A 27,770-nucleotide genomic window follows, 5' to 3' on the forward strand; every position below is an offset into this window, starting at 1 on the left:
TTGCAGAGCCCGTCTTGCTTCTGATTTCAGTGATTAGTCCAGTGTGTTGAAGATCAATTTGTTTGTCTGACTCTCCTATTAGCAGGGAGGGAGTTCCCTGCTGGCTGCGGGCAGGGCCTGCCAGGATCTGCTTGCAGTGGGAATGATCTCATTTGTAATCTTGAAGTCTTATGTTGCTGCCTTCATCACAGAAGTATGTGCTAGGTCATGGAAGGCTCTGCTCTGCTCTGCCTGAGCTTCCTCAGGCCTGGACCTCTGGGGGCAGAGCGCAGTTACGGCTGAGTGGGGCATCACTCAGAAAACTGATTTTTCATGCAAATAGTTCTGGCAAAGAAACAGAAATTTCATTTTTGTGGAATTGAGCCAAAAAGTAAATTTTGCTCAGGATTTTGTGGACAGTGCAGAAAAAGTTGCAACCCCTCCCCCCAATTAATCTCTGGTAATAGCTGTACTGGTGCCTGCCAAGTCCAGGTACCTGATGCTGCAGTAACGTGAGTCAGACCTTCCTGTGCAGAAGGTAGCAATAAAACCAAGAGGTGCTGCAGAGACCTCTCCCCAGCAATGCCTGCGCTCGCGCTGCCCCGCGTTCATATCTCAGTCTGATTTAGATGGATTTTCTATTTGATTGTGTTAAGAGATTCAGGCTGATTTTTGCAATTCTGACTGAGATGTTTTAATTGTGTGGAGTGTGATCAGATTTCCCGTCAGCGTTGTCTCTGATTTCTCACTGACATCCCTGCCCTGTGATAGGATGGGACATCCTGGGGACACACTGTGGACAGCTATTAGCAAGGCATGCTGGGTTACTGAACAGATGCAGTCAGCAGCTTAGAAAGGAATCCCTAGGGAGGCTGTGAATTCTGTTACCTAGTGTGGGTGGGGAGCTTGTTCTTCCCTCTGTGCCAGAATCTATAAGGAAGATGGAAGACCTGGATAATTCTCAGCTTGTGCCCTAAAGATTGCTGAAACTACTTATCCTGGTGTGATCTCAAACTAAACTGAAGTGTGAGTGTCCGAGAGAGAGATGAGGGTTTGTTGGAAAGGTTTGCAAAGCAGAGAGTTTCAGACTAGGACGCTATAGTATACTAGCTTAGCCTCACCTTTTTTCTTCAGGTGACTGGGGAGAAAACTCAACCTAAAATGCTTTTTAAAAGGTGTTAAAAAAATGCCTAATTTTTGAGCTAGTGGGGAAAGGTGCCTTTGTCCAGGAATTGTGGCAGCAAGTCACAGAACCAAAGAAATATAGAGCTGGAAGGAACTTCGAAGTCATTGGCCGTTCCTCCACACTGAAGCAAGATTAAGTCATTACTGTGCTCCTGGGCGTGGGAGTGCCACATAGTGGCGGGGGAATGAATGAACTGTGCCGTGCAGATTGGCCTTCTGCTCTTGATTACCTGAATTTGGATTCAATCCAGACTTGATGAATTAGTTCAGAGTTACAGCCAAGCTGCTTAGTGCAAGCAGTGGATTACGAGGCAGGGATCAGCATTGCTTATTTTGTGTGTGATGTCCAAGGCTGCTTGAACCACATTGCTGCTGTCATGCTTTCCGAAGGCATGAAGCAAACCCCTCAGCTCAGACACAAGAGGGGAGTTCTGTACCCTAGCAGATTGAGATGGCAGTATAACACATGGTGGCTGCAATGACACAGAGTCAGAGGAGGTTTCTACAAGCAGTGCAGGAGAGACACAAAACTCAGATTAAAAACTGTTCTTTCTAACCCTAGGTGGGGCCTGAGCCCTGCTTGCCTCCCCTGGATGAACACCGTTTTGGGCCTAGTGCCCTCGGAGGGTGCTGGGGTAACAGCTGACAATTCCTTTGTGGTGGAGGGATGAGTTGAGGCCGTTGGACATGCCTGTCAAGTTTGCACCTGCCCGTAGTTTGGAAGTGTAACCCCCACCCCCATTATATCAGCCTTTCCATGGATTTCATACTTCCCCTTTTCTTACTGGGACTGTCCCCTTCAATCCACACACACACATGTGACAGGTCCTCAGCAAGTGAGTTCTCTTCTCCCTAGTCAGAAGGAGACAGAGAGACACTGCTGAGGTGATTAGAAGCAGTTTGTTATCAGGCATATCCAGGGGATAGCTCAGTGGTTTTGCTTCTGGTTTTCCCGGTTTAGGCCACTGTTCCAAACACAAGCTGGAGCAGAGGGCACCAGACTTGGCTGGAAAGAGGAAATAATCTAATGATTTTACTTCTTTTTAAACTTTGCCAGGGAGCCTTATGCAGCTGCTGAGATTGAAGCTGCTAGCAGATGGAGCACTCGCAGGGCAGATGGCAGGAGCATAAACTCCATCCACCAGAAGTCAATGTATTTAGTTTGGTCATCTGTCTGTGGCGTGGATTCTAAAGTCCTAGCATGTCTGCTTGTGGGGATTGAGATGTGACCTATCCACTAAGACCCAAAGCGCTCCTTATGCAGGTAGTAATGGAAGGAGGAAGCTTCACCTATGTGCACGGCAGCCAGCTCCACACATCAGATGTGGCAGTGGGGCAAAGGGGATAAATGTCCTTTACTTATCTGCTAGACTAGCCACACTGCCAACCTCGCTGGGTTTGCCTCTTTTAGGAAGGCCCTAGGTACCCACAAGGCTCCTGGTGTCCAGTTTCGTGTTCAGGTATAAGAGTCGAGGACTCAGGGACCACAAGCCAACTCTATGGGCATAACACTTACAGCAGCCACTTCTATAATTTAGCAGAATGAAGGTGATGGGTTTGAAGCGACAAAATCTCAGGTTTCCCAGGGCTGTCACAGACATTGATGGCCTGTTATTGGCGTTTGATGAGCTCAGACAAATAATACAATGTGTGATTCTTAATAGGCCATGTGAGGTGGAATTGGCTTTAAAAAGTCAGCCACTTCCAATAAAATGTGTTGGCTACACAAAGACAATCTCATTGCGACATTCCTTAATTGCTTTGTCTTTTATCCCTTCACTGGTTTTCCAACTCATGCTAATCAGACACATGCAGGGAGGGAGTTCCCTGGAAAATAATGTCTCTCCCGATACAAACTCTTTGCAGCGAGCAATGCAGTGGCTGTGACTGGCACCCTGCACTACACCCAGAGGCACTCCCGCTCAGTGTCTGCACCATCGTGTGGCATTCACAGCTAGTGACCGCTCAGGCCATACTGACTGTGTCCCCTGGTAGCCAGGCCCATGCACTGAAAAGGATGGAACCCTCTGCAGCTGGGGCCCAAGGTGGGGTTCTACCAGGGAGGAAATAATGAACCTGCTGCAGGGCAGGACACAACTTCTTCTCCAGCATATCACTGAGCACACCAGCATGAAGGTTTGCCATATAGGTTGGTGGACTTTTAACTTCTTGCCCTGATACTGCCTGGTGGTATTCTCCAGAGAGCCCAAATCCAATCTGTCTTCTTAGCCAACTTGCTAGGAAGTTTCTCTCAGCAAGAGGGTTGTGGAGTTCTCCTGCCTGCACAGAACAGGCATATGGTTCCACTGGGCCTGACTTTGTTGGACACTCTGCCAGAGAGAGAGAACAGCTTCCTTGCCACTGTCCCTACCATGGTAGCGAGAGACAGAAATGCTCTCTGTGATAAATGAACAGACATGCAGTGAGTTCTGCACCACTGGCGCTTCAGCCTTCTCCCTCATTGCTCCATCAGTTGCAGGCCTTCTGTGAACCACAGTGACCTCCAAGGGTTGGGGACAGTATTGATGGTATCTGCCAGTGTTGTTGTACAAGAGGATGTCATCATATTCCACTAAACTATCAGCTAATAGTATTTCCTCTACTGTTCTCTAGACAACAGTTTGAGTGGTGACTGGTGATTTGCAAAGGTGGGGACCACTGGGTTGAACTTCCAGAGACCTTTGGATGTTTCCCTTGCTGTCTCAGATGATGGTTCAAACATAAGAAAGAGTCCTCTCCAGGAGAAAAACTGAACACAAAAAATGTGTCTCCATTCAAGTATCTGAAGCCTTGGGAAGCATCTGGGCTCTTGTCAGTGGTTGGAAATTCCTGAGATAGGAGAGTAGTAACACTTCGAAAACTGGCAAGAAACAACCTACAGGGCTGCAGAAATCCAGCCTGACAGACAGCGATTTGGACCCATAATGACTTCAACTCAGGTACTTCAGCCAAGAACACTCATACATCGAGAGACAAACTACAGCCCAGGAACTTTCATGCTCTTTATATTCATGGGCTGCTCAGAAGATTCTTGGAAGCTGCCTGGAAATTTATGAGCAGTTTGTGAATGAAATTCTTTTCTCAACAGCTCTCTGCATTTGCAAAGTCTTCTGGCCTGACTGTAATAACTGGCATCAAGTCCAGCGTGAGAGAAATATTTGTCACCTGCTTTATGAGGAAGGGGCCTGTCCAGAGCACTACCAAACAGAAAAGAAACTTTCCCTTATTGAGTAGGAGAGTTGCCATATCAGGACCCTTGTGAAAACAAGTCACTTTCTATCTGCCTTTCAGTGGAACTCTGCCAAGTAAAACCCTGCCCTTCTGCTTGAGAAATCACTTGTGGGTTCCTCCAGCTCCTTGAGACTTTCCAGCCATTTTTGTTAGCGTGAAAATTATTACCTTAATCCTGTAAAAGCTAAACATGCTGTGCAAGCTCTGGAATGTGTTCCTGTCTGAAGAGTGTGGTGGTTGCAGCCCAGTCTCTGAGACTCTAGCACAAAAGCACAGCAGTTCACAGCCCAGGTCATTTTTTAAAGAGGAGCAGACAGGCACAACGCAAACAACTCTGGAGCTACATTTACCTGGCCAGGGTGAGAGAGATGTGGGGTGGTGATTGGGAAGAGAAACAGATCAAAGAGGGTGGTAGCGGGGTCAAGAAAGTTAACTGGCTTCAAAGGCTTTAAAGAGAAGAATAGCGAGCGTGCGGCAGGAGCAGTTAGCTGGAGATGGAGAGCATGTATCTAGGAGAAAACTGATATTTGCCACTCTCTGCTTTGCTGCCCAGTTTTCCGGGGGAGGGGGAAGGGTGATGTCAGTGTGATCCATGTGGGGACTGAGGCTCAGTGCTGTGCAGAGTTTGTGTGCCTGGAGGGTGAAAAAGCAGCACCAGGAATCTCATCCTGGCTACTTATGCAGCCATTTCTTGTAAATTCATTCATGACCAGAACATGGCTGGGTTAGAAGTACAGGAACAAAATACAAGAAAATGTTAGACGTTTGGCTCTGGGATGTTGCTGGACAATTATAAAGAAAAGAAAAATGAGTATAAACCTGGTTACAGAAATTCCCAGCTGTGAAATGTTTGGAATGAAATAAAAGTAGAAGCCTGGAAAATTCCTTTGGAGGATCCCAGATATTGAGATTTGAGCATTCACATTTAGGAGAAGCAGGTCTACATGATGCAGAAATCCAGGTGTGTCTTGTGGGTACATATCATGTATGCTTTCCTGGGATACTGGCTGTGAATGCAACATCTGGCTTCATTGTGTGGGATAGTGGCTTGGGAGGCCTGGGAGGGTAATTCCGTCAGGGTGAGAAAAAGCTCCTGGCTGTTGGGGAGAACGGAGTGCTGTGTGCTCTCTGCAACCTCGTACTCCTCTTCCTCCTCCTATTCTTCCCCGTCCGCAGAATCCTCAGCCATGGCTGAGATTACCACCCCCACCTCGGAATCCACGGACAGGGGTGGGGTACTGGTGGCGGACCCCCTTAGAATTGCATGCAGCTCAGCGTAGAAGCGGCATGTTTTCGGCCCTGCCCCGGACCTTCCGTTTGCTTCTTTGGTTTTCTGGTAGGCTTGTCTGAGCTCCTTAACTTTCACGTGGCACTGTACTGAATCCCTGCTGTGGCCTCTCTGCATCATGGCCTTGGAAATTTTTTCAAATGTTTTTTCATTTCATCTTTTGGAACGCAGTTCTGTTAGCACAGAATCCTCTCCCCATACAGCGATCAGATCCAGTACCTCCCGTGCGGTCCATGCTGGAGCTCTTTTTCGATTCTCAGGAGACTGCATTGTTACCTGTGCTGATGAGCTCTGCGTGGTCACCTGTGCTGGTGAGCTCTCCACGCTGGCCAAACAGGAAATGAAATTCAAAAGTTCGCGGGGCTTTTCCTGTCTACCTGGCCAGTGCATCCGAGTTCAGATCGCTTTCCAGAGCGGTCACAATGGTGCTCTGTGGGATACCGCCCGGAGGCCAATACCGTCGATTTGCGGCCACACTAACCCTAATCCGACATGGCAATACTGATTTCAGCGCTACTCCTCTTGTCGGGGAGGAGTACTGAAATCGGTTTAAAGAGCCCTTTATATCGATATAAAGGGCCTCGTTGTGTGGACGGGTGCAGGGTTAAATTGGTTTAACGCTGCTAAATTCGTGTAGTGTGGACCAGGCCCCTGTCTCTAAAATGAGGTTAATATTCACCCACCTACCTCACTGGGGTGTTGTGGGATTATGAAAGTTCAGTGCTTTAAACTAAGGTGCTATCTTTTAAGTAAGGTGACCAGATGTCCCGATTTTATAGGAACAGTCCCGATTTTGGGGGCCTTTTCTTATATAGGCACCTATTACTCCCGACCCTGTCCCAGTTTTTTACACTTGCTATCTGGTCACCCTACTTTTAAGTAGCTATAACTGTATGTACATAAGCGACAGACACTGGCATTGGGAAGAGTAATAGGAAAACTACAGCTAGCAATTTACTCTGTCCCAAACATTCCCAAATCCACAATTATTGAATTCTTAATTATCCCTCATTTGAATAAAAGTGGAATTCATTCTGCTGAGGAGGTGTGACCTTCCAGGAATGGCTCCCTGAAGGGAATCCAGAGCTCTTCACAGCTGCGCAATTAGGTTATTCATTTCACTGAAGGCTGCAGCTGTCAGAAACAAACAGCATGTGAGCAATTTTTAAAAAAAGGGCTCCTGGCAGATGTGATGAGAGTACATCTGAGCTCAAATATCTCTAGGGGAGCAGATGTAAGAGTGGAGGTGGCATCCTTCCCCCTAAAGCCCAGACGAGCTTGAACCACGGTATCTGTGCTATCCAAATAATAATAAATAATCACTAGATTAATGCCAACCCAACGAGCACCTTACAAGAAATAAAGGCACCAGCTCGTCCTCATCCTCTGTGGTGTGGAGGGTTTCGGAGCTGTGGAGATTTTATAGACAATATATCCTGGAGTTCTTTTGCTGCTGTTGGTTGCAGACACAGACCCTTAGGGTTACATTGTCCAAGCTATGCTTGGAGATTGGGCTGTGTGATTCCTATTAAAGTCAGTATCTAAAATCAGTTCCCTCCATCCCCAGCTGACATTTCCTGGGCTTTGGGGATTGTATGTTGCATGTGGATGCTGCTTCCAACATGCCCTGTACGTACATGTTGGCTCTTGATCTTCTCTATAAGAATTAGAACCATCCTTTCCGGATAGTGGGTAGTAACAAATAGGGCACGAGAAACAGAATAGAAAGTGAGCTCCTTAAATCTGTCCCCATGTCTCCTTTTACCAATGGGGTTACACATTCACCAAGGTTTAGGCAGCTGAGCCCCACCCTCTAGGAATGCAGAAACCCTGCCATCTCTGATGCAAACCTCCATTATGCTCTGAGCTCTGTTTGCACAACAGATTCACGGGATCACTCACAATTCCATCCACCATCTCCCATAACAACATATAAGAATGGCCATACTGGATCAGACTCATGGTCCATTTAGCTCAGTATCCTCTGTCTGATGTTGACCAGTGCCAGATGCTTCTGGCAGTTGGAGATTTAGGGGCATCCGGAGCATGGGGTTGTGTCCTTGACCATTTTGGCTAATAGCCATTGATGGACTTATCCTCTATGAACTTACCTTATTCTTTTTTAACCCACTTCTGCTTTTGGCCTTCACAGCATCCTATTGGCAATGAGTTCCACAGGTTGACTATGTGTTGTGTGTAGAAGTACTTCCTTTTGTTTGTTTTAAATCTGCCTATTCATTTTATCGATTGACCCTTAGTTGTTGTGTTATGTGAAGTTGTGACTGAGGTCCCAGGGGGGCCATGCTGAGATTGCTCAGTTAGGGCAAATTGTAAAAAAAAATGGGGCAGACAATCCCCAAAACTGGTGGTTATTTTAATACTTAGATCCACCAAGCTACCAACAAAACAGCTTGTATAGTACCTTATTGGTTACCCAGAAGACAAAAACACAGCTCCCTTAAAGCAACCCAGCCTTTGGGCTCCCACCCTAACAACCAAGTCAAATGTGATGAGAATTATTTAAAATCTTGTTCATTATATAAAAGTTCTACCAATCCCAAAGGACACATTACCTCCCCAGGTCGATGAATATTTTAGATCTTACCCAAAAACATGCTTATAACCAATTCTTATTAACTAAACTAAAATTTATTAAAAATAGAAAAGAGAGAGATTATTGGTTAAAGGATCATTATACGTACAGACATGAAAGAGTTCTTAGGTCAGTTTCATAGTAGAAATGATGAGCTTTAAATGTGCATAGAGTTCTTTCAGAATTAGTCCATAGGTTCGTTCAATCCAGCGTTCGATATCAGGGTGACCCAAAATGAAACTCGAGATCTCAATCTTTTGGCTCAAACTTCCCCTGGTGAAGCATAAGCAGATTTGAGATGAAGGGATCAGGTCCCAAATGCCCTTCATACATTATTCGGGCATCCTCTTGATCGCATGCAGTCCTTGGGTGAACAATAGTGTCTTTGAAGAAACCTCCCATTTCCTAAACATCACCAGTAATTAGCTACATGGAAAGACAGTGATATTACTTCATTCACAGTTCATGTAAATGTTAATATCTCCTTTTGATCTCTGAATTAACAGAATACAGGGATAGACAGCAACTGTTTGGTTACATTTGTTAACCTCTAACAATATATATGTAAACATACAAAACCACAAATATTATCTACTATTATGTCTCTGAAGATTGAATATGGGTCAATTAGCCTGCTAGTTGTGTAACCCTTTCTGATCCTGTGCCACAGAAGTGTTAAATAACACTTCCCTATTCACTTTCTCCACATGATCGTGATTTTATAGACCTCTATCTTATCTCCTCTTAGTCATCTCTTTTCTAAACTGAACAGTCCCAGTCTTTTTAATCGCTCCTTGTATAGATGCTGTCCCATACGCCTAATAGTTTTTGTTGCCCTTCTCTGCACCTTTTCCAATTTTAATATATTGGAGCAATATATGTATGGGGCAATGAGAACTGCACACAGTATTCAAGGTGTGGGCATACCATGGATTTATATAGTGGCATTAGGATATTTTTGTTTTATTATCTTTCCTTTTCCTAATATTTCCTAACACACTGTTAGCTTTTTTGATTCGACTGCTCATTGAGCAGATGTTTTCAGAGAACTATCCACGATGATTCCAAGGTTTCCTTCTTGAGTGGTAACAGCTAATTTAGACCCCATAATATTGTATGTATAGTTGGGATTCTTTATTCAAATGTGGATTACTTTTCATTTGTCAGTATTGAATTTTATCCGCCATTTTGTTGCCCAGTCAATCCAGTTTTGTGAGATTCCTTTGTGACTCTTTGTAGTCTGCTTTGGACTTAACTGTCGTGAGTAGAATCATAGAAATGTAGGTCTGGATGGGACCTTAAGAAATCATGACGTCCAGCTCCCTGTTCTGTGGCAGGACCAAATAACGCTAGACCACCCCAGACAGGGGTTTGTCCAACTTGTTTTTAAAAACTATCAATGATGCAGATTTCACAACCTCCCTTGGAAGCCTATTCCAGAGCTTAACTACCCTTATAGTTAGAAAGTTTTTCCTAACATCTAACCTAAATCTCATTTGCTGCAGAGAAAGCCCATTATTACTTGTGCTGCCTTCAGTGCACGTGGAGAACAATTGATCACCATCCTTTTTATAACAGCCTTTAACATATTTGAAGAGTGTTCTCGGGTCCCCCCGTCTTCTCTTCTCAACACTAAACATGCCCAATTTTTTAAACCTTTCCTCATAGGTCAGGTTTTCTAAATCTTTTATCATTTTAGTTGCTCTCCTCTGGACACTCTTCAGTTTGTCAACGTCTTTCCTAAAGTGCGGCACTCAGAACCAGACACAGGACTGCAGCTGAGATCTCACCAGTGCCAAGTAGAGCCAGACAGTTAGCTCCCATGACTTATGTATGACAGTCCTGTTAATGCACCCCAGAATGGTATTCGCCTTTTTCACAGCTGCATCACATTGTCGACTCGTATTTAGTTGATGATCCAATATAACCCCAGATCCTTTTCAACAGTACCACCACCTAGCCAGTCATTCCCCATTTATTGAATGTCGTCTTGCTGAATTCAGACCAATTCTCCAATTTGTCATGGTTGTTTTGAATTCTAATCCTATGTTCCAAAGTGCTTGCATCCTCTCCCAGCTTGATGTTACCTGCAAGTTTTATAAACATACTCTCCACTCCATGATCCAAGTCATAAATGGATAGGCCTGGTCCCAAGATGGACCCCTTTGGGACCCCACGTAAAAAAAATTGTTGCTGTTAGTTTTTGCGTCCTTAGTTAGTTGCTTTTCTAATTCTTTCTTGGCCTCCCTTATTATACTTTGACGCTTGACTTGCCAGAGTTTATGCTGCTTTCTGTTTTTCTTGCTATTTTTCTCTTAGTAGGTTGGGCTTAAAGAACCCATCCTAAAGTCAGAGCCCAGGGGGTCTGTGCGCATTGGAGGGCAGGGAGGGGCTCTCTCTGCTATGCCATTCCTGAAGCCAGGCTGTCATTCAGCTCTCTCCCAGGGCCACACCTTACAATGGCAAGTGGTTTACCTAAGCCATGAGCCTGAGGAAGGAATCCTCTCTAGCTCAGGTCACGACATTGGGGCGGGTTTGCATCTGATGACTGAAAAGGAAAACGTTTGTGCCTAGGAGGTAGAGGCAGAAGAAAGTGCCTTTGGCAGCTGCTGGGCACCTGCACTGCAGTCACTGATTCACTGGTTGGGAAGGAGTGTCCTTTAGAAACAAAGTTATCAGGATTTGCGGGCATGGAGGGAGGCATGAGCTCATAGTGTGTTCCTAGTGTGGCATGCAGGATTGTCACTAAATGGCTTACAGGATTGAGAGGGCAGCAAGGTACAAATGGCTAGAGCTGAAGCTCCCGGTCTGTCCCTGAGGTCTCAGAGCTGGCTTAGTGTGATTTGCAGGGGGGAAGATTCCCCCCCCCCCCCCGGCCGACACTGCAGGGAATTACATGGACAGATTCTGTTCACTTGGTGGCTTTCAGGGGCGGCTCCAGGCACCAGCAACGCCAAGCGCGTGCTCTGCCGGTCACCGCGAGGGCGGCAGGCAGGTTGCCTTCGGCAGCATGCCTGCGGAGGGTCCGCTGGTCCCGCGGCTTCAGCGGACCTCCTGCAGGCGTGCCGCCGAATCCGCGGGACCGGGGACCTCCCGCAGGCGTGGCGCCGAATCCGCGGGACCGGGGACCTCCCGCAGGCGTGGCGCCGAATCCGCGGGACCGGGGACCTCCCGCAGGCGTGGCGCCGAATCCGCGGGACCGGGGACCTCCCGCAGGCGTGCCGCCGAATCCGCGGGACCGGGGACCTCCCGCAGGCGTGCCGCCGAATCCGCGGGACCGGGGACCTCCCGCAGGCGTGGCGCCGAAGGCAGCCTGCTGCCGTGCTTGGGGCAGCAAAATACCTAGAGCCACCCCTGATGGCTTTATGTGGAACTTCATACACCACTTTGAAGATACTTCCCAGCGTGTACCCTGTGGGGCTCTCCATTGCTTGTTGTCACCACACCTGAGAGTGCCAGGCCCCCAAAAGAGATTAGAGCATCTGCTCTCCCGGACCCCCTGCTCCTGCACTCTGGGAGTTACTCTCTTCCTGCCAGCAAAGAGCAGAAAGGGTTAAATGTGAAACACAGCACAGGGTTTAACACAAACCCAAAGAGTGCTATTTGACTCTGACTCCCCAGTTCATGCCCTGGCCATGTTTATTTTACTCTGTTTAAAGGCAGAGCGCAGTGCCTGGTTGCCTGTGCTGGGAGGGGATTCCCAAACATCCTTTTGTCGGTGTTTATAATTCTTCAAATACTGTCACAGTGCATTAATCAAGGAGCTGCATTTCTGTGAATCAAGTGCCTTAATCCTGTGGCGTTAGAGGATCATTTCTGCATTCAATAAGATCCTCACAGCAAAAAATCCAGGACTTTGAATGAAAGGACTTTGAAATGTATTTGGGTTCCTGTTTGGACAGATTATTCCCAAGGGTGCACAGGGCCTGCTGTGCTGAGCAAATGAATTCAGGTTTCTCTCTTCTCCCAGGAGCTCTGCCACCGTCTCTGGGAGATGTACTGAGAACTGCTGGGGGACTGTGGGATGTGAACACCTCTATCTGCAGCTTGGAAATAAAACCCAAGGAAGGGAAGGCTGTTGGGAAACCAGCTTCATCAGTTGTGTGCTGCTGTTCAATCAGCTCTTTTTCATTCTTCAGTAGGGTAACCAGATAGCAAGTGTGAAAAATTGGCACTGGGGGTGGAGGGTAATAGGAGTCTATATAAGACAAAGCCCCGAATATCAGGACTGTCCCTATAAAATCAGGACATTTGGTCATCCTATTCTTCAAGGGTTTCTTTGGCTTTGGTCCGGTCTTAAAATAGAATTTCATTGCTGGAAAGAACATTGACCTGGAAGTGTATTTACAAGGCATCCTCTGTCTAGTGCAGAGATGCTGAGAGATGCCACGTGCCAGTGCCTGTGCTCACACATTGTAAATCCTGTTATGTGTTAACCGGATTTGTGTGCACTTTATTTTGAAAATTTGCCCTAAAACCTTTTCTATTCGTGGTGTGAGATTAATTTCCCTTTGTTGTTTTATGGAGGGACTTTCAGTGACAAAAGGCGGCATGGTGACCACTAGAGTGAAGTGTGGAAGGGCGGATGGTCTTTTTGGAGCAAACAGGAGCTGCAGCTGCATTTAAGGAGTGGGATGAAGCTGCTGAGATGCTGTTGTGCCATGCTCACACCCTCCAGTCTTTCCAAGTCCACTGGCTGAGAGAGCCCTCTGGTTCTGGACTCCCAATTCTCATTCTTTGGAACACATCTGATCACACAGTCAAATCAGTCATTGCAATATCAGCCTGATAATATAAGACTCTCCTGTGCTTGTGCAGCATCTTCCATCATGTGGAGCCCAAAACAGTTTTCCAAAACTACAAACATCTAGGAATCATTTCTCCATTGTGATGTACAGAAATGAAATGATGAACTGGAAACAGCACAAGTGCCATATAGCAGGCTGGGGTGGAGAGCACGTGTGACATCCTTTTGCTTAAAAGTAAACCTTTACGGAGTAATTAGGGAGCCTGTAGTGCCACCTATTTCTGCAGCTGGGAGTAGGCTGCAAACACACCACTCACTTCTGGAATAAGGAGGTTTGTTTTTGCAAAAACAGTGTTTGAAGTGTGAGTGCTTCAGGGACATGTAGCTCCTTGATGAAAGAGTCTAATTGGTGGGGAAGACTCAGGAAGTGGAGCAGGAGTGAGATGCAGAAGCGTACAGAGACTTACAGCCCTGGCTTCACATGTTTATGGGCCACAATAAATATTTTCCTAACGTCAGCCCTTCTGAGCCACTTCCGGCTGTTCTGCGGATAGATAAATAACTGGCCTCCTCAGAGCAGTCAGTTACTGAGAATTTTGCCTCTCGAAGACTCCGTATGCTGTCTCTGCTGCCAGTGTACAGAAACCATAGCAAAATGGGTATGAAATAAACCCCTGAGCAGTGGCCATCTTGAAAGCAAAAGCCAGAGCCATCATGCTCAGTGACAAGGACACCACTCCAGGCAGCAGAGATGTGTGCAGAGAGAAGAGACTCATGCACTCGTCATTCCTGCTGGCATTCTGCAGCTAATTCCCATTTAACTGCTGGGGCACGTGGATGCTGTTAATAGTGTTGCTCAGTTGTGACTGTGCCTGGCAGGGCACCCTGAGTCTGTGACTGCAGGCAGATTTCAAATGTGCCTTTGTGCCTTGGTTTGTAGTTAGTCCGTAAAGCCACTAATATGTAACCTTTACAGAGAGAGAATTGGGGCAGGGGAGGAAAAGCAAGATTAGACATATATTCCCATGCACAGGCAGAGCTGTGCACACATTTGCACAGACAGGCACGTGTGTGCACCATTAAATTACCTTCCATGTGGGTGTTTGTATGCCTTGCACACACAACACATGTGCCCACACAAATGCACAGATGTGGCAGAGATGTGCCATAATGCTTTGCATAGAGACCAGGATTGTCCTTCTTACAGAGCTGTGCAAAGTACCATGAGTGTGAAATGGGTTAGCAAAGTCTCTCTCCCGGCTTCTTTCATGGCCAGTTTCATTTCCAGGGAGAGCCCCAGCTGGCAGATACATTCAAACAGCATCCGGTTTGCCACCATCAGTGACCAGACAATGTGTGTTCCGAGTGACTAGGCCCACTCTGGAGTGTGTGCGCATAGCTACCAAGATTTGGGCAGTTCTGTGTGTGACATCTATGCAAATTATATAATACGTACAGGGGAGTGTTACAATTTCACATCATATAACTTGTTTTTACCTTTTTTCTTAAACCCCCCTCAACCATCCCCCTCCCTCCCCCCCAACACACCACACCCTAGGAAAGTACGTACCAAAATACATGTTAAAGGAGTATTGTTTAGGTCGCATAGTCAAACACTTGAAAGTTAAGAAATGCCAGATGTAAGGAACATTACTGCAGCCCCTGTTGTTTATCCAGTATAAAGAATTTGGCACATTCAGTCTGAAAGGCAGTGTGGTCAAGCCAGATTTGGGCTCTATTGCCAACTCTACTAAGTGTCCTTGTGCAGCCGCAGTGACCTCTCTGTGAACTAGGTGAGTGATAGTTGCCTTCTCCGGAGATCAGGTTTGAGGCCTTGGTTAATAACAAGGCTGGTGAAATGCACAGCAATACAGTACACTCTGGAGAAGCTGGACTACTACTCAGCCCTCCTGCCTCCCGGCACAGTGCGCTCTGCTGCAGGGGACTGTGTGTGGTTCTTGTTTCCTCGGCGCTTTACCTAGCATACAGTGTTGAATGAATTTAGATAGAATATATGGGCCAAAGGTGTTAACATGACCCCAGTGACTGTCTAACATTAAACAGTTCTAAACAAGGTTTGAGGTATCCAGAGACCTCAGTCTGCTTGGTACCATGGTGCAAACACTGGTAAAAGTTCTTTTAAACTTTTATTAAAGACACAAGAAAGACAGAAAAAAGAGTTAAAACATTTGAAATGTAAAGTATTAAGTCAGGCTTTCATTTTACCAGCATCCCTTGTTCCCTTTCCCTTTAGCTGGAGTGAGTTTTTAAAAGGAAAAGCCCCCTTGTTGGATAGTCGTTTAGGTGGTATCAAAGATGGTAAGGACTGTTCTTTTATGAGAAAAGAGAAGAAGTTAGTTAAGATGGGTTGGAGCTGCCATCATTGCTGTTGGTGTTAAAGTCCAGTCCTGTTTCCTGAGAAAACAAAACAATACAAACACACACAAAAGGGAAGAGAAAGGAAGGGAAAGAGAAAATCCAGATTCTGTCTCTGGTGTTGACTTTCACTTGCAGCCTCATTGCTTGGAAAAACACAGGCCCACCACATGGTTTACCAGCCACTCCAAGACCTGGCAAACTTGTACCAGCATAGGGCTGTTTAGGGCATTGCTTTTATCCACCTCTTTCTAGTCACAGGCATACGACAGTGTTGCAAAATGTACAGTCTTGGCCAGCTAAGCCAGACTCATATTAGACAGAAGGAAAAAGGAGAGGGCTAGGAAAAAGAAGAGATGAGCTGGGGAAGGAAAAGGACTCATGGGGGCTGGGGGAGAGAGAGAGAGACAGTCTCCTATCTGACTAGCCAGTGGAGGTGGCAGTGTCATCTGGGTCTGGTCAGGAGGAAGGAGGTGGAGGATGGCAGTCGTGATGGTGAAGTTCACTCCTTCCCCTTCTCGTCTTCCAGTCAGCCAGCATCGGCCTCCATCTGTGCCTTTATTTTCCACCCAAAGGTCTTTTTGAATAAAAATGCAGAGGAAGTGATGATGGGCCCAGTTTTGACACCAGCGGGCAGGGATTGCTGTGTGACACTCGGCAGGTCTTCACGTGTGCCTGTGTGGAGCATGTAGAGGTGTCTGCCCCAGACTGAGCCAGCTGAACACGTTGCAGCTTGTCACTGGCCCAGGGTAGTGGGTTGTTAATTATTGATTGAGGGCCAGGGGCATGGATGGGCTCATAGTGTCACACTCTGCTTGCTATTGGCAATCCTCCAGGAGGAGGAGGAGCAGGAGAGGTTACAGAACGAGCAGGAGGAAGGAAAGAGAGTGGGGGGGAGGGGTAACTTGTGTGTAATCCTCCATCGGAGCATGCACCTTTGACCTCCCAAACATGAGGAGGAGGCCGTAGGAGGAGTTGCCCCAACTGTCCTGGCTGCATTGCTCTGCATACAGGGCAGACGTGGTGGACAACCTGTCAGTATTAGGCTGAAGACCCCACTGGCACCGCCTGTAGTTTCTATGACGCAATGTGTCCTAGTGGATAGAGGATTGGATTGGGACTCTGAAGACGTTGGTTCTATTCTTAGTTCTGCGGGATGACCTGGAACAAGTCCCTTCCCCGCTCTTTGCCTCAGTTTCCCCATCTGTAAAGTGGGGCTAATGATACTGACCTGCTTTATGACGCGCTTTGAGATCTGCTGACGAGAAGTGCTAGATGAGAGCAAAGTCTGAGGGCCTCAGCAAGACTCCCAAGGATGTGAGTCACACCCCGATGTGAGGCTCCTGTTTCATGCTGTGGCTTCAACCCCCAGTGCCTGTTACAAGCTGTGGGATTTTGGTTCCAGGATTCCCCTCAGTAGGAGTCATGCAGCCAGAGCCGTGAGCAGCGCCCCCGTGGCAGAGGAGTGGGTTATTCTCCTCCTGTCGCTGGGTCTCCATGGGAGAACAAAACAGACCTTAGGCTGTGGAGTTCCTGTCCTCGGCCCAGGTCCTCCTCTCACCCTCTCAAGTGTTTACAATGACGCTTATGCTGTGCTCTGCCTTACTGACCCTTCTCTGCTGTTTCCTCCTCAGAGCTTGCGCCAGCAGTGAGACTGAGAGTGAAGCTGGGGACATCATGGACCAGCAGTTTGAGGAGATGAACAATAAGCTGAACTCAGTAACTGATCCAACCGGCTTCCTGCGAATGGTCAGCAGGAATAATCTCTTCAACAGGTGAGATCTGGACCCTGCACCAGCCAGCAGAGCAGAGAGATGCTTCGTTTCATGGGGGACTTCTCTTTGGTGTGTAGGATTCTGCCTCCTGTCGTGGAACAAATGTGAACTCACTCCGCAGCTGAGAACAGAGCTGTTCAGAGTAGGAGCCATGTTCTGTGATGTGCTGCCCCTGCCAGTAACCTTCCTGATGCTCTGCTATAAGGCCTCTTAAAAAGGGTGACAGAAATACAGCGCTGGTCGGGGCTTTGTTGTCATCTGAGCAGTTAGGCTTTGGGGTCATTGTGGACCATGTTTCTGGGAGGGGATCAGAGATTTTCAGGATCGTGGAGTAAGCAAGAAGGGAATTGTAAGTAAGGTTACAGTGTGGCTCTGTCCCAAGGAGCAGTGGCAGGCACTCTGATAACCGCGCCCTGCCCTTTGTCCGCAGCCCCTCCCATGTGTGCTGTTCCGGACTAACGGAGAATCTGCAGATAGAGCTTGTGTCTTTGTCCCTGGGGCATGGAGTGAAGAGCTCTGTTTGTTAGCTGACTGTAGTTTCTCCTGGAAATGTTTGCTTCCTATTAATTTTAACTATGTCATTAATTAGCTGGAAAAATTATAGCATGGTGCATCGGCCGCCCAATCTTTGTTCATTTTCTGCATCTTTGGAACTTGCTCAGGTCTCAGCCAGTCCCATCTCTGCGCTGAGTCTGAGTTCAGGGTACATCGACACCTTTGCAGCTGGAAAGGAGTCAGGCCAGCTTGCAGTGTTTAATGTGACTGCTGGAGCACGTGAGCTAGGACAGAGGCTCCCCTGAGTGTGAGCCTGGGGCTGAAATGCTGGCACCAGCATTGGTCCATTTCCCCTCTCAGAATCTCCATTTGCTCCCATTCAGACTTCCCCAACAATGATGACCAGGGCACCAGTTGAGGATCAGGAAGGCATTCCCTGGGGGCTGCTGGGATGTTTTACTTGCCTGTTTTCCACACTAGATATGGCCTGTGATTGCAGGAGGGCGATGCACATCAATTCTATATCTGGGCTCACTGCAAGTCAGTCATGTGGTACCTGAATGTCTTTTCTGTCATGTGGAAGCCAAGTGCCTCTTCAGGTGTGTGAAGTGAGTCTCCTGGGAGTCGCACATGCAATAAGTCAGTTTGCAGATGCTGGGGGAGGCATGGGGACTGCCTTCTATGACAAGATAACTGGTTCTGTGGATGAGGGGAAAGCAGTGGACATAATACTCCTTGACTTTAGCAAAGCTTTTGATACGGTCCCCCACAGTATTCTTGCCAGCAAGTTAAAGTAGTATGGGCTGGATGAATGGACGGTAAGGTGGATAGAAAACTGGCTAGATGGTCGGGCTCAACGGGTAGTGAACAATGGCTCCATGTCTAGTTGGCAGCCAGTATCAAGTGGAGTGCCCCAAGGGTCGGTGCTGGGGCCGGTTTTGTTCAATATCTTCTTTAACGATCTGGAGGATGGTGTGGACTGCACCCTTAGCAAGTTTGCAGATGACACTAAACTGGGAGGAGTGGTTGATACGCTGGAGGGTAGGGATAGGATACAGAGGGACCTAGACAAATTAGAGGATTGGGCCAAAAGAAATATGATGAGATTAAACAAGGACAAGTGCAGAGTCCTGCACTTAGGATGGAAGAATCCCATGCACTGCTACAGACTAGGGACCGAATGGCTGGGCAGCAGTTCTGCAGAAAAGGACCTAGGGGTTACAGTGGACGAAAAGCTGAATATGAGTCAACAGTGTGCCCTTGTTGCCAAGAAGGCTAATGGCATTTTGGGTTGTATAAGTAGGGGCATTTCCAGCAGATCGAGGGATGTGATCATTTCCCCTCTATTCAGCACTGGTGAGGCCTCATTTGCAGTACTGTGTCTAGTTTTGGGCCCCACACTACAAGAAGGATGTGGATAAATTGGAGAGAGTCCAGCGGAGGGCAACAAAAATGATTAGGGGGCTGGAGCACATGACTTATGAGGAGAGACTGAGGGAACTGAGATTGTTTAGTCTGCAGAAGAGAAGAATGAGGGGGGATCTGATAGCTGCTTTCAACTACCTGAAAGGGGGTTCCAAAGAGGATGGATCTAGACTGTTCTCAGTGGTAGAAGATGACAGAACAAGGAGTAATGGTCTCAAGTTGCAGAGGGGGAGGTTTAGGTTGGACATTAGGAAAAACTTTTTCACTAGTAGGGTGGTGAAGCACTGGAATGGGTTACCTAGGGAGGTGGTGGAAACTCCTTCCTTAGAGGTTTTTAAGGTCAGGCTTGATGAAGTCCTGGCTGGGATGATTTAGTTGGGGATTGAGCAGGGGGTTGGACTAGATACCTCCTGAGGTCCCTTCCAACCCTGAGATTCTATGATTCTAGCTGAGACGTCAGCCACATCTTCTGCTCCCAAGTTCCATCCTGGACCTGAGAAATCTCATAGACTTTAAGGTTAGAAGGGACCATTATGATCATCTAGTCTGACCTCCTGCACAAAGCAGGCTACAGAATCTTACCCATCCACTTCTATAACAAACCCCTGACCTATGTCTGAGTTATTGAAGTCTTCAAATTGTGGTTTGAAGACCTCAAGCTGCAGAGAATCCTCCAGCAAGTGACCCATGCCCCATGCTACAGAGGAAGGCGAAAAACCTCCAGGGCCTCTGCCAATCTGCCCCGGAGGAAAATTCCTTCCCAACCCCAAATATGGCGATCAGTTAAACCCTGAGCATGTGGGCAAGACTCACCTGCCAGCACCCAGGAAAGAATTCTCTGCAGTAACTCAGATCCCATCCCATCACAGACCACTGGGCATACTTACCTGCTGATAATCAAAGATCAATTGCTGAAATTAGGCTATCCCATCATACCATCCCTTCCATAAACTTATCAAGCTTAGTCTTAAAGCCAGATATGTCTTTTGCCCCCACTACTCCCCTTGGAAGGCTGTTCCAGAACTTCACTCCTCTAATGGTTAGAAACCTTCGTCTAATTTCAAGTCTAAACTTCCTAGTGTCCAGTTTATACCCATTTGTTCTTGTGTCCACATTGGTACTAAGCTTAAATAATTCCTCTCCCTCCCTAATATTAATCCCTCTGATATATTTATAAAAAGCAAGCATATCCCCCCTCAATCTTCTTTTGGTTAGGCTAAAGAAGCCAAGCTCTTTGAGTCTCGTTTCATAAGACAGGTTTTCCATTCCTCGGATCATCCTAGTAGCCCGTCTCTGAACCTGTTCCAGTTTGAATTCATCCTTCTTAAACACGGGAGACCAGAACTGCACACAGTATTCCAGATGAGGTCTCACCAGTGCCTTATATAACAGTACTAACACCTCCTTATCTTTGCTGGAAATACCTCGCCTGATGCATCCTAAAACTACATTAGCTTTTTTAACGGCCATATCACATTGGCGGCTCATAGTCATCCTGTGATCAACCAATACTCCGAGGTCCTTCTCCTCCTCTGTTACTTCCAACTGATGTGTCCCCAATTTATAATTAAAACTCTTATTATTAATCCCTAAATGCATGACCTTGCACTTTTCACTATTGAATTTCATCCTATTACTATTACTCCAGTTTACAAGGTCATCCAGATCTTCCTGTATGATATCCCGGTCCTTCTCTGTGTTAGCAATACCTCCCAGCTTTGTGTCATCCGCAAACTTTATTAGCACATTCCCGCTTTTTGTGCCAAGGTCAGTAATAAAAAGGTTAAATAAGATTGGTCCCAAAACTGATCCCTGAGGAACTCCACTAGTAACCTCCTTCCAGCCTGTCAGTTCACCCTTCAGTACAACCCGTTGTAGTCTCCCCTTTAACCAGTTCCTTATCCACCTTTCAGTTTTCATATTGATCCCCATCTTTTCCAATTTAACTAATAATTCCCCATGTGGAACCGTGTCAGATGCCTTACTGAAATCGAGGTAAATTAGATCTACTGCATTTCCTTTGTCTACATAATCTGTTATCTTCTCAAAGAAGGAGATCAGGTTGGTTTGGCACAATCTACCTTTTGTAAAACCATGTTGTAATTTGTCCCAATTACCATTGACCTCAATGTCCTTAACTTAACTTTCTCCTTCAAAATTTTTTCCAAGACCTTACATACTACAGATGTCAAACTAACAGGCCTATAGTTACTCGGATCACTTTTTTCCCCTTTCTTAAAAATAGGCACTATGTTAGCAATTCTCCAAATCTTTCCAAGGACAGAACATTACACTGAACATAAGAACGGCCATACTGGGTCAGACCAAAGGTCCATCTAGCCCAGTATCCTGTCTTCTGACAGTGGCCAGTGCTAGGTGCCCCAGAGAGTATGAACAGAACAGAGAATCACCGAGTGATCCATCCTGTCACCCATTCCCAGCTTCCCTCCCATCAGTTCCCACCCAGCTCTACAGCTTGGCTGCTGCCCCCAGAGTCCTGTCTCAGGGTCCCCAGAACCCTGTCTGAGTGGTGCCAGGCCCCGATGCATGGAGGTGGGATCGGCCGCCTTGTCTCTGGTGTTCCCTGTGTGACCCTCTCCCCCACACAGGTGTCCTCCCACGTCTGTCCTGTAGTCACACAGCAGTCCCTCTTGGGCCTGCCTGAGACCAGATCAGTGGGAGGTGCAGCACGTGATCACTCCCCTTTTCTCTAGGGAGCTTGCAGGGTCACTCTTGGGCCTCTTTGAGGGCGGAAGCAGAGTGACACTGATATGCAGTCACCTCCACACCCTGGTTTGTGCTGTTCTCTACCCTTTCTGGGCATGGCTTCCCTCATACGAAGGATGAGATCAGCGACTCTGCAGTGTCTGTGCAGGGTTGAGGTATTGTTCCAGGCATTAGGGGAGAACACTGCACACAGCCAGGCCAGGAACACTGCGGCTCACACCTGCTGGTAGGTAGCAGCAAGAGCATCTGCAGGAAACCAGCCCCAGGACCCTGTAAATGGGACACATGGCCAGGCCGCCTCACTGACACCAGAGCTGCTGGGATGGGGAGTGTGTGCACACGAGGGAGGTTGGCAGGTGCCAGGTCTCACATGTCACACACAAAGGAGCTTTGTCGTTCCTCCCCTTGTGCGGATTTGTTCTCCTCCAGCTCCAAAGGTTTGGAAAGTGAACAATTTATGTTACTGCTTTGGATTTGGACTAATAAAAAAAATCTGAGTGGTAAGTTGATAAATCCAAGGCTGCCTGGCTGCAAAACCCTTTCAGGATGGAGACTTTGCTGATTAGAGTAATCAAGCCGCCTGTAATAAATGTCTGTTATAATTATTTAATGGTGAGAGAGAGGATAATAGTGCCACCTGCTGGCACATAGCTGCTTTCTGCAATGCTGGGACATTACTCCTGTGAATAGCCCTCTACACCCGTCCACCCCAACGAAGCAATTGGACATCCCAGTCCTGTGGAGCTTGGAGGTGTAGGAGTGGAGCGATGGGGCCTGGGTGGAGCTGGGGAAATATCACTTGGATTTCCTGAACTGATTTTAAAATCTGCCCTTTGCAAAGCATGAGAACAGTTAAACTCCATGAATTGAGAGCAGCTCTCTCAGCCAGCACAATAGAGCCAGAGAGCAACCTGGGCCACTGGGGCGAGCACAGGGCTGGGGCCAGTCCTAGCTCTGCCACAGACTTATTGTGTGGCCTTGCGCAAGTCACTTCTGTCAGATTGTCAGTTGTGCTGAGCATGCAGAGCTCCTGTTAGCTCCCATCAGATGACTCAGGCCCTTTCAGAAATGGGAATAATCTCTCCCACCCTCGTTCGGGGCTGCAAGGATGAATTAGATCATCTTTCTGTGGAATATTGAGGACCCAATTCTGGGCACAGTTTTGCATCTGTATTTGTGTAAGTGGTTGCAATTGCACATGTAAATGGGGAATTGTGCGCACAGTCCTGATGCCTGAGCATACATGCACACTTCCAGGAACAAGCAGACCTCTCGTCTTTGTAAAAATGTAGGGGAGATTTTTAATGGCTCAGAGAGCCTTAGGGTGCTAAATTAGGGCTCCTAATTGCCATTTCAAACACCTCCCCTTTAAGCCCTGAATGTAAAGTGCAGTTAATGCTGAGCAGCTTCCTTCCTTCCGTGAATGGAGTGCAGCCAGTGCCAGGGCCTGGGCTGTGATCTCAGCAGTCAGGGAGCTAGGGAGGGAGAGGTGTTAGTCACAGCAGGGGATTACGGTCTCCTGGGGCCCTGGGACGGAGCAATGGGGGGGCCCCAGCACCAGAACTGTGGCCCCACCCCACCCCTTCCGCCTGCAGTCTAACCCCCATTCCACCCACAGCCCTGCCCCATTCTGCCCCTTCCCCCAGGGCCACACCCCACGCTCACTCCTTCCCCCCCCCCACTGTCACCCTGCTGTGGCCCCGGGGCCATGGCGGGGAGCAAGAGCCCTGGGGCCACAGCAGGGGGGGATTTTTCTAGGGTCCCCAAATTGGCTGGGGCCCCTGGGCCTGGCCCCATGGGCCTGTGCAGTAACCCACCTCTGGTTACTCAGTCAATGAGATGAGAGGGTGTTTCTCAGGGGCAGGAGTGTTATGTGTCGATTCTGTGGCTTCACCAGCATATTAGCCTAGTGTGTAAGTGTAAAGACAGAGCAGGGATGCACCCTTGGCAGGGTATATAATCTACTGAGAAAAAGCTATGCTAATAACAGAGGCTCTGTTAATGTCTTTCACTGGATTGATTGGCCTGTCCATTAGGAACTTACTGTGGCTTTGATTTCCTGGGTTTCTGAGTACTTCACACTTCTGGCTTTTGTCGCTGTCATCTGTTGATAGCACTGCGGGTGTGTGGTTGTGGGTGTGACCTGCACAGAGAAATGGGGCCCTTCAGCACAAGGAATAGAAACGTGCAGCCCTGGGAAGAGAGGATGGCCGTGTCTCTGCAGCTTCTTTGTTCCAAAAGAGGCTTGAATAAAGACTTTGCAGCCCAAGTGTGTGGCACAGTTTTACTTTTAGCCTAATACGCTGATGCAGATTCCGCCGAAGGCCTGGCAGGCTGGGTGGGAGGGCGAGAGGCAGGGTCCCAGAGCAGTCAGGGGACTGGAGGTGAGCTGAGTAGTGGCTGCACAGCACCTCAGAACACTTGTTTCATGCCTGTGAAAGCCATGTACTGACAGGAACCGTGTGAAGCTGCGCTCTCTGGGGCTGACGGGGGGCCAGGGAGGGTGGTTTGGGGCGGAGGTGCCATATGGCCATGGGGTGCATGTGGGGTGTGTTTCATGGAGTCCCCGGGTGCCTATACAGGGTTATTATGGGACTTGTTTGGCAGAAGTGCTGCCTGCCCAGGGGGCGGCTGGGGGGACTGGGATTCAACAGAGCTGCCCTGTGCCCTGCAGACGTGGTGGGGGGAGGCTTGTTTGTCCTGTGTGATACTGTGTGTTCGGTGGAGGGGCGTGTGCCCGTGCAGCAGGTGGGGTGGGGATGGGGTGTTTGGGGTGGGGCCGCGTGCCGTGCCCCCGTGCAGCGTGGGTGGGGTGGGGTGTTTGGGGAGGGGCGTGTGCCCGTGCAGCGTGGGTGGGGTGGGGTGTTTGGGGAGGGCCGCGTGCCCGTGCAGCACGTGGGTGGGGTGGGGTGTTTGGGAGGGGCCGTGCCCGTGCACCGCGTGGGTGGGGTGGGGTGTTTGGCGGAGGCCGCGTGCCCGTGCAGCAGGTGGGGTGGGGTGGGGTGTTTGGGGTGGGGCCGTGTGCCCATGCAGCAGGTGGGGTGGGGATGGGGTGTTTGGGGAGGCGTGTGCCCGTGCAGCGCGTGGGTGGGGTGGGGTGTTTGGCTGAGGGGCCGCGTGCCGTGCAGCAGGTGGGGTGGGGTGCGGTGTTTGGGGAGGGGCTGTGTGCCCGTGCAACAGGTGGGGTGGGGTGGGGTGTTTGGCGGAGGGGCCGCGTGCCCATGCAGCAGGTGGGGTGGGGTGCGGTGTTTGGCGGAGGGGTGTGCCCGTGCAACAGGTGGGGTGGGGTGGGGTGTTTGGGAGGGGCCGTGTGCCCGTGCAGCAGGTGGGGTGGGGGTGGGGTGTTTGGCGGAGGGGCCGTGTGCCGTGCAACAGGTGGGGTGGGGTGCGGTGTTTGGCGGAGGCCGCGTGCCCGTGCAGCAGGTGGGGTGGGGTGGGGTGTTTGACGGAGGGGCCGTGTGCCCGTGCAGCAGGTGGGGTGGGGTGGGGCCGTGTGCCCGTGCAGCGTGGGTGGGGTGGGGTGTTTGGGAGGGGCGTGCCCGTGCAGCAGGTGGGGTGGGGTGGGGTGTTTGGGGGAGGGGCCGCGTGCCTGTGCAGCAGGTGGGGTGGGGGTGGGGTGTTTGGCGGAGGGGCCGCGTGCCCGTGCAGCAGGTGGGGTGGGGATGGGGTGTTTGGCGGAGGCCGCGTGCCTGCAGCAGGTGGGGTGGGATGGGGTGTTTGGCGGAGGGGCCGTGCCCGCAGCAGGTGGGGTGGGGTGGGGTGTTTGGCGGAGGGGCCGCTGCCCGTGCAGCAGGTGGGGTGGGGTGGGGTGTTTGGGAGGGGCCGTGCCCGTGCAGCAGGTGGGGTGGGGTGTTTGGGGAGGGGCTGTGTGCCCGTGCAGCAGGTGGGGTGGGGGTGGTGTTTGGGAGGGGCCGCGTGCCCGCAGCAGGTGGGGTGGGGTGGGGTGTTTGGCGGAGGGGCCGCGTGCCCGTGCAGCAGGTGGGGTGGGGTGGGGTGTTTGGGAGGGCATGTGCCTGTGCAGCAGGTGGGGTGGGGGTGGGGTGTTTGGGGGAGGGGCCGCGTGCCCGTGCAGCAGGTGGGGTGGGGGTGGGGTGTTTGGCGGAGGGGCCGCCTGCCCGTGCAGCAGGTGGGGTGGGGGTGCGGTGTTTGGGGGAGGGGCCGCGTGCCCGTGCAGCAGGTGGGGTGGGGGTGGGGTGTTTGGCGGAGGGGCCGCCTGCCCGTGCACCATGTGCGGGGGAGGTGGAGTCTGTCCCCGGGGTCTCAGCACTGAGCAGCGTGGGTCACCAACAGGAGAGGGAGAGGGAGTGTCTCACGGGGGTGGTAAGTCGCCGCGCCCGGCAGGGTCCCTCCAAACTCCAGCAAGGGGATGGTTCCTGCTTGGCTCAGCTCCCAGTGACCCAGGACTGGTGGGTGCTGCTGGCCAGCCGCAGGCAGATGTGGCTCTGGGCTCTGCTGAGCCACACACTTGGCTTAAACACCTTCCTGGGACTCCGGCGGGGCCTGGCCAGAACCCGACGGTTCAAAACATCCTTCTTGTTCTTTGTTGGGTGCTGTAAAGGCCGAGGCAGAGCTCATTGGCCGGTTCTTGCACCCAGACCAGCCGCTGGGCATCAGGAGCCCTGGCAATTATTTTTAATTTCACTTCTTTCCTTCTGCTGATCCTGGGGAAGAGAGGGCAGCCGAGGGCGGGGGAACCTCCCCCAAGATGGGGGTGTGAATGAGGAGTGGATGGGGCCTGGCACGCTGGTGCTGGGAGGCTGTTCTGTCCCCAGCGAGGGGAGCTGGGGAAGGGCACTGCGGGAACAGTGCAGCTGGAGTGAAGAGGCCCGGGCAGACAAGAGATGCCATTCAGGTGGAGGTCGGGGAGTCACAAAGACGAGGATCTTGAACTGGATTCAGGGTACAAAGGGAAGGCTGTGGAGGGCTCAGTGGGGGAGTGATGTGCTGAGGTGGGCTGAGTTCTGGGGGGCTGGAAGAGAGTACAGGCAGGAGATGGCTTGGGCCTGGATAACTGCAGGAGCTGTTGGACAGTGGGGTGGGTCTCACTTTCAATGCTAGGACATGTTGTGCAGGAAAGAGCCCGGCAGGCTGGGGAGAAGCAGGGAATGGCCCTGGGTTGTGAATGGGAGTGGCCCAGAGGATCTTGTCAGGCTGCAGCCTGCTGGAGGTCACTGCATGCTGAGAGAAAGCTGACTCAGAACAGACCCTTTGCTGCGTGCAGAAGGGGCTGGCAGGAATCCAACTCAGCAGCCCCTCCTAGGCCAGATCTGGGGAGAAGGGTTTGGTGCAGTGGCACAGGGGCATTGTGGGGGCACAGCTTTGGGGGCTGGTATTTGGACACTGTACAGTGGCACTAGCAGTGGTCACATCTGGACCTCAGCAACGAACCGCAGTGCCAGCTAGTGCAGATGGAGCAGCTCTAAATGTCCAGGCCATGGTTGGGAGAAGCAGCAGTTTGTGCTGCCCCCAGGGAGTAGGAACGAGGGAGCAGAGTGTCTCCCAGCAATGAAATGAGGTGGCAAAGATGGAACACCAGCCAGGAGATGAACCTGCAGGGCCATGGATTGAGGAGTCCGCTGAGTTTTTGTCCTGCATTCACTTCAGGAGGAAGCTGCAGTGAGGCAGGCTGGAATCTGAGTGCTGGGGCTGGGAGGCTCCCTCCTGCCAGCGCTAGGGCTGGGTCCCAGAGCACCTGATTCCCTTTGGTCGTGCGTGCGTATCCTGTGGCTCTTTCAGGTCAGAGTCCAGTGCTCTGACTGCGCCCGATGGAGAAATGCTGTGTGACGCTTTTGGCCGTGGGTGCACAGGAGTTACCCTGGGCCCAGTGCTGTCTGCTTGGCTTAGGGGGATGTTGGGCTTTCTCAGGGTCACTCTCATGGCTGAAGGACGCAGCTGTAGCTCCCAGCCCAAGGGGGGGAGCTGTGCTCCCTCAGCGGGGCTTTCAGCTGT

At 49.9% G+C, this 27,770-nt stretch overlaps 1 protein-coding gene across 6 annotated transcripts in view; it reads left to right on the forward strand.

Moving 5' to 3' along the window:
• TTC28 (tetratricopeptide repeat domain 28) overlaps nt 1–27,770 on the forward strand; it is a 445,830-nt gene that overhangs the window by 380,927 nt on the left and 37,133 nt on the right. For all 6 annotated transcript variants that reach the window (XM_039504811.1, XM_039504812.1, XM_039504814.1 and 3 more), the window contains one exon: nt 17,034–17,174. In XM_039504811.1, the coding sequence (XP_039360745.1) occupies nt 17,034–17,174 (141 nt within the window). The remainder of the gene's footprint in view (nt 1–17,033; nt 17,175–27,770) is intronic.

The sequence above is a fragment of the Mauremys reevesii genome, linkage group 18 (assembly GCF_016161935.1).
Source record: "Mauremys reevesii isolate NIE-2019 linkage group 18, ASM1616193v1, whole genome shotgun sequence".
Taxonomy (NCBI): domain Eukaryota; kingdom Metazoa; phylum Chordata; order Testudines; family Geoemydidae; genus Mauremys; species Mauremys reevesii.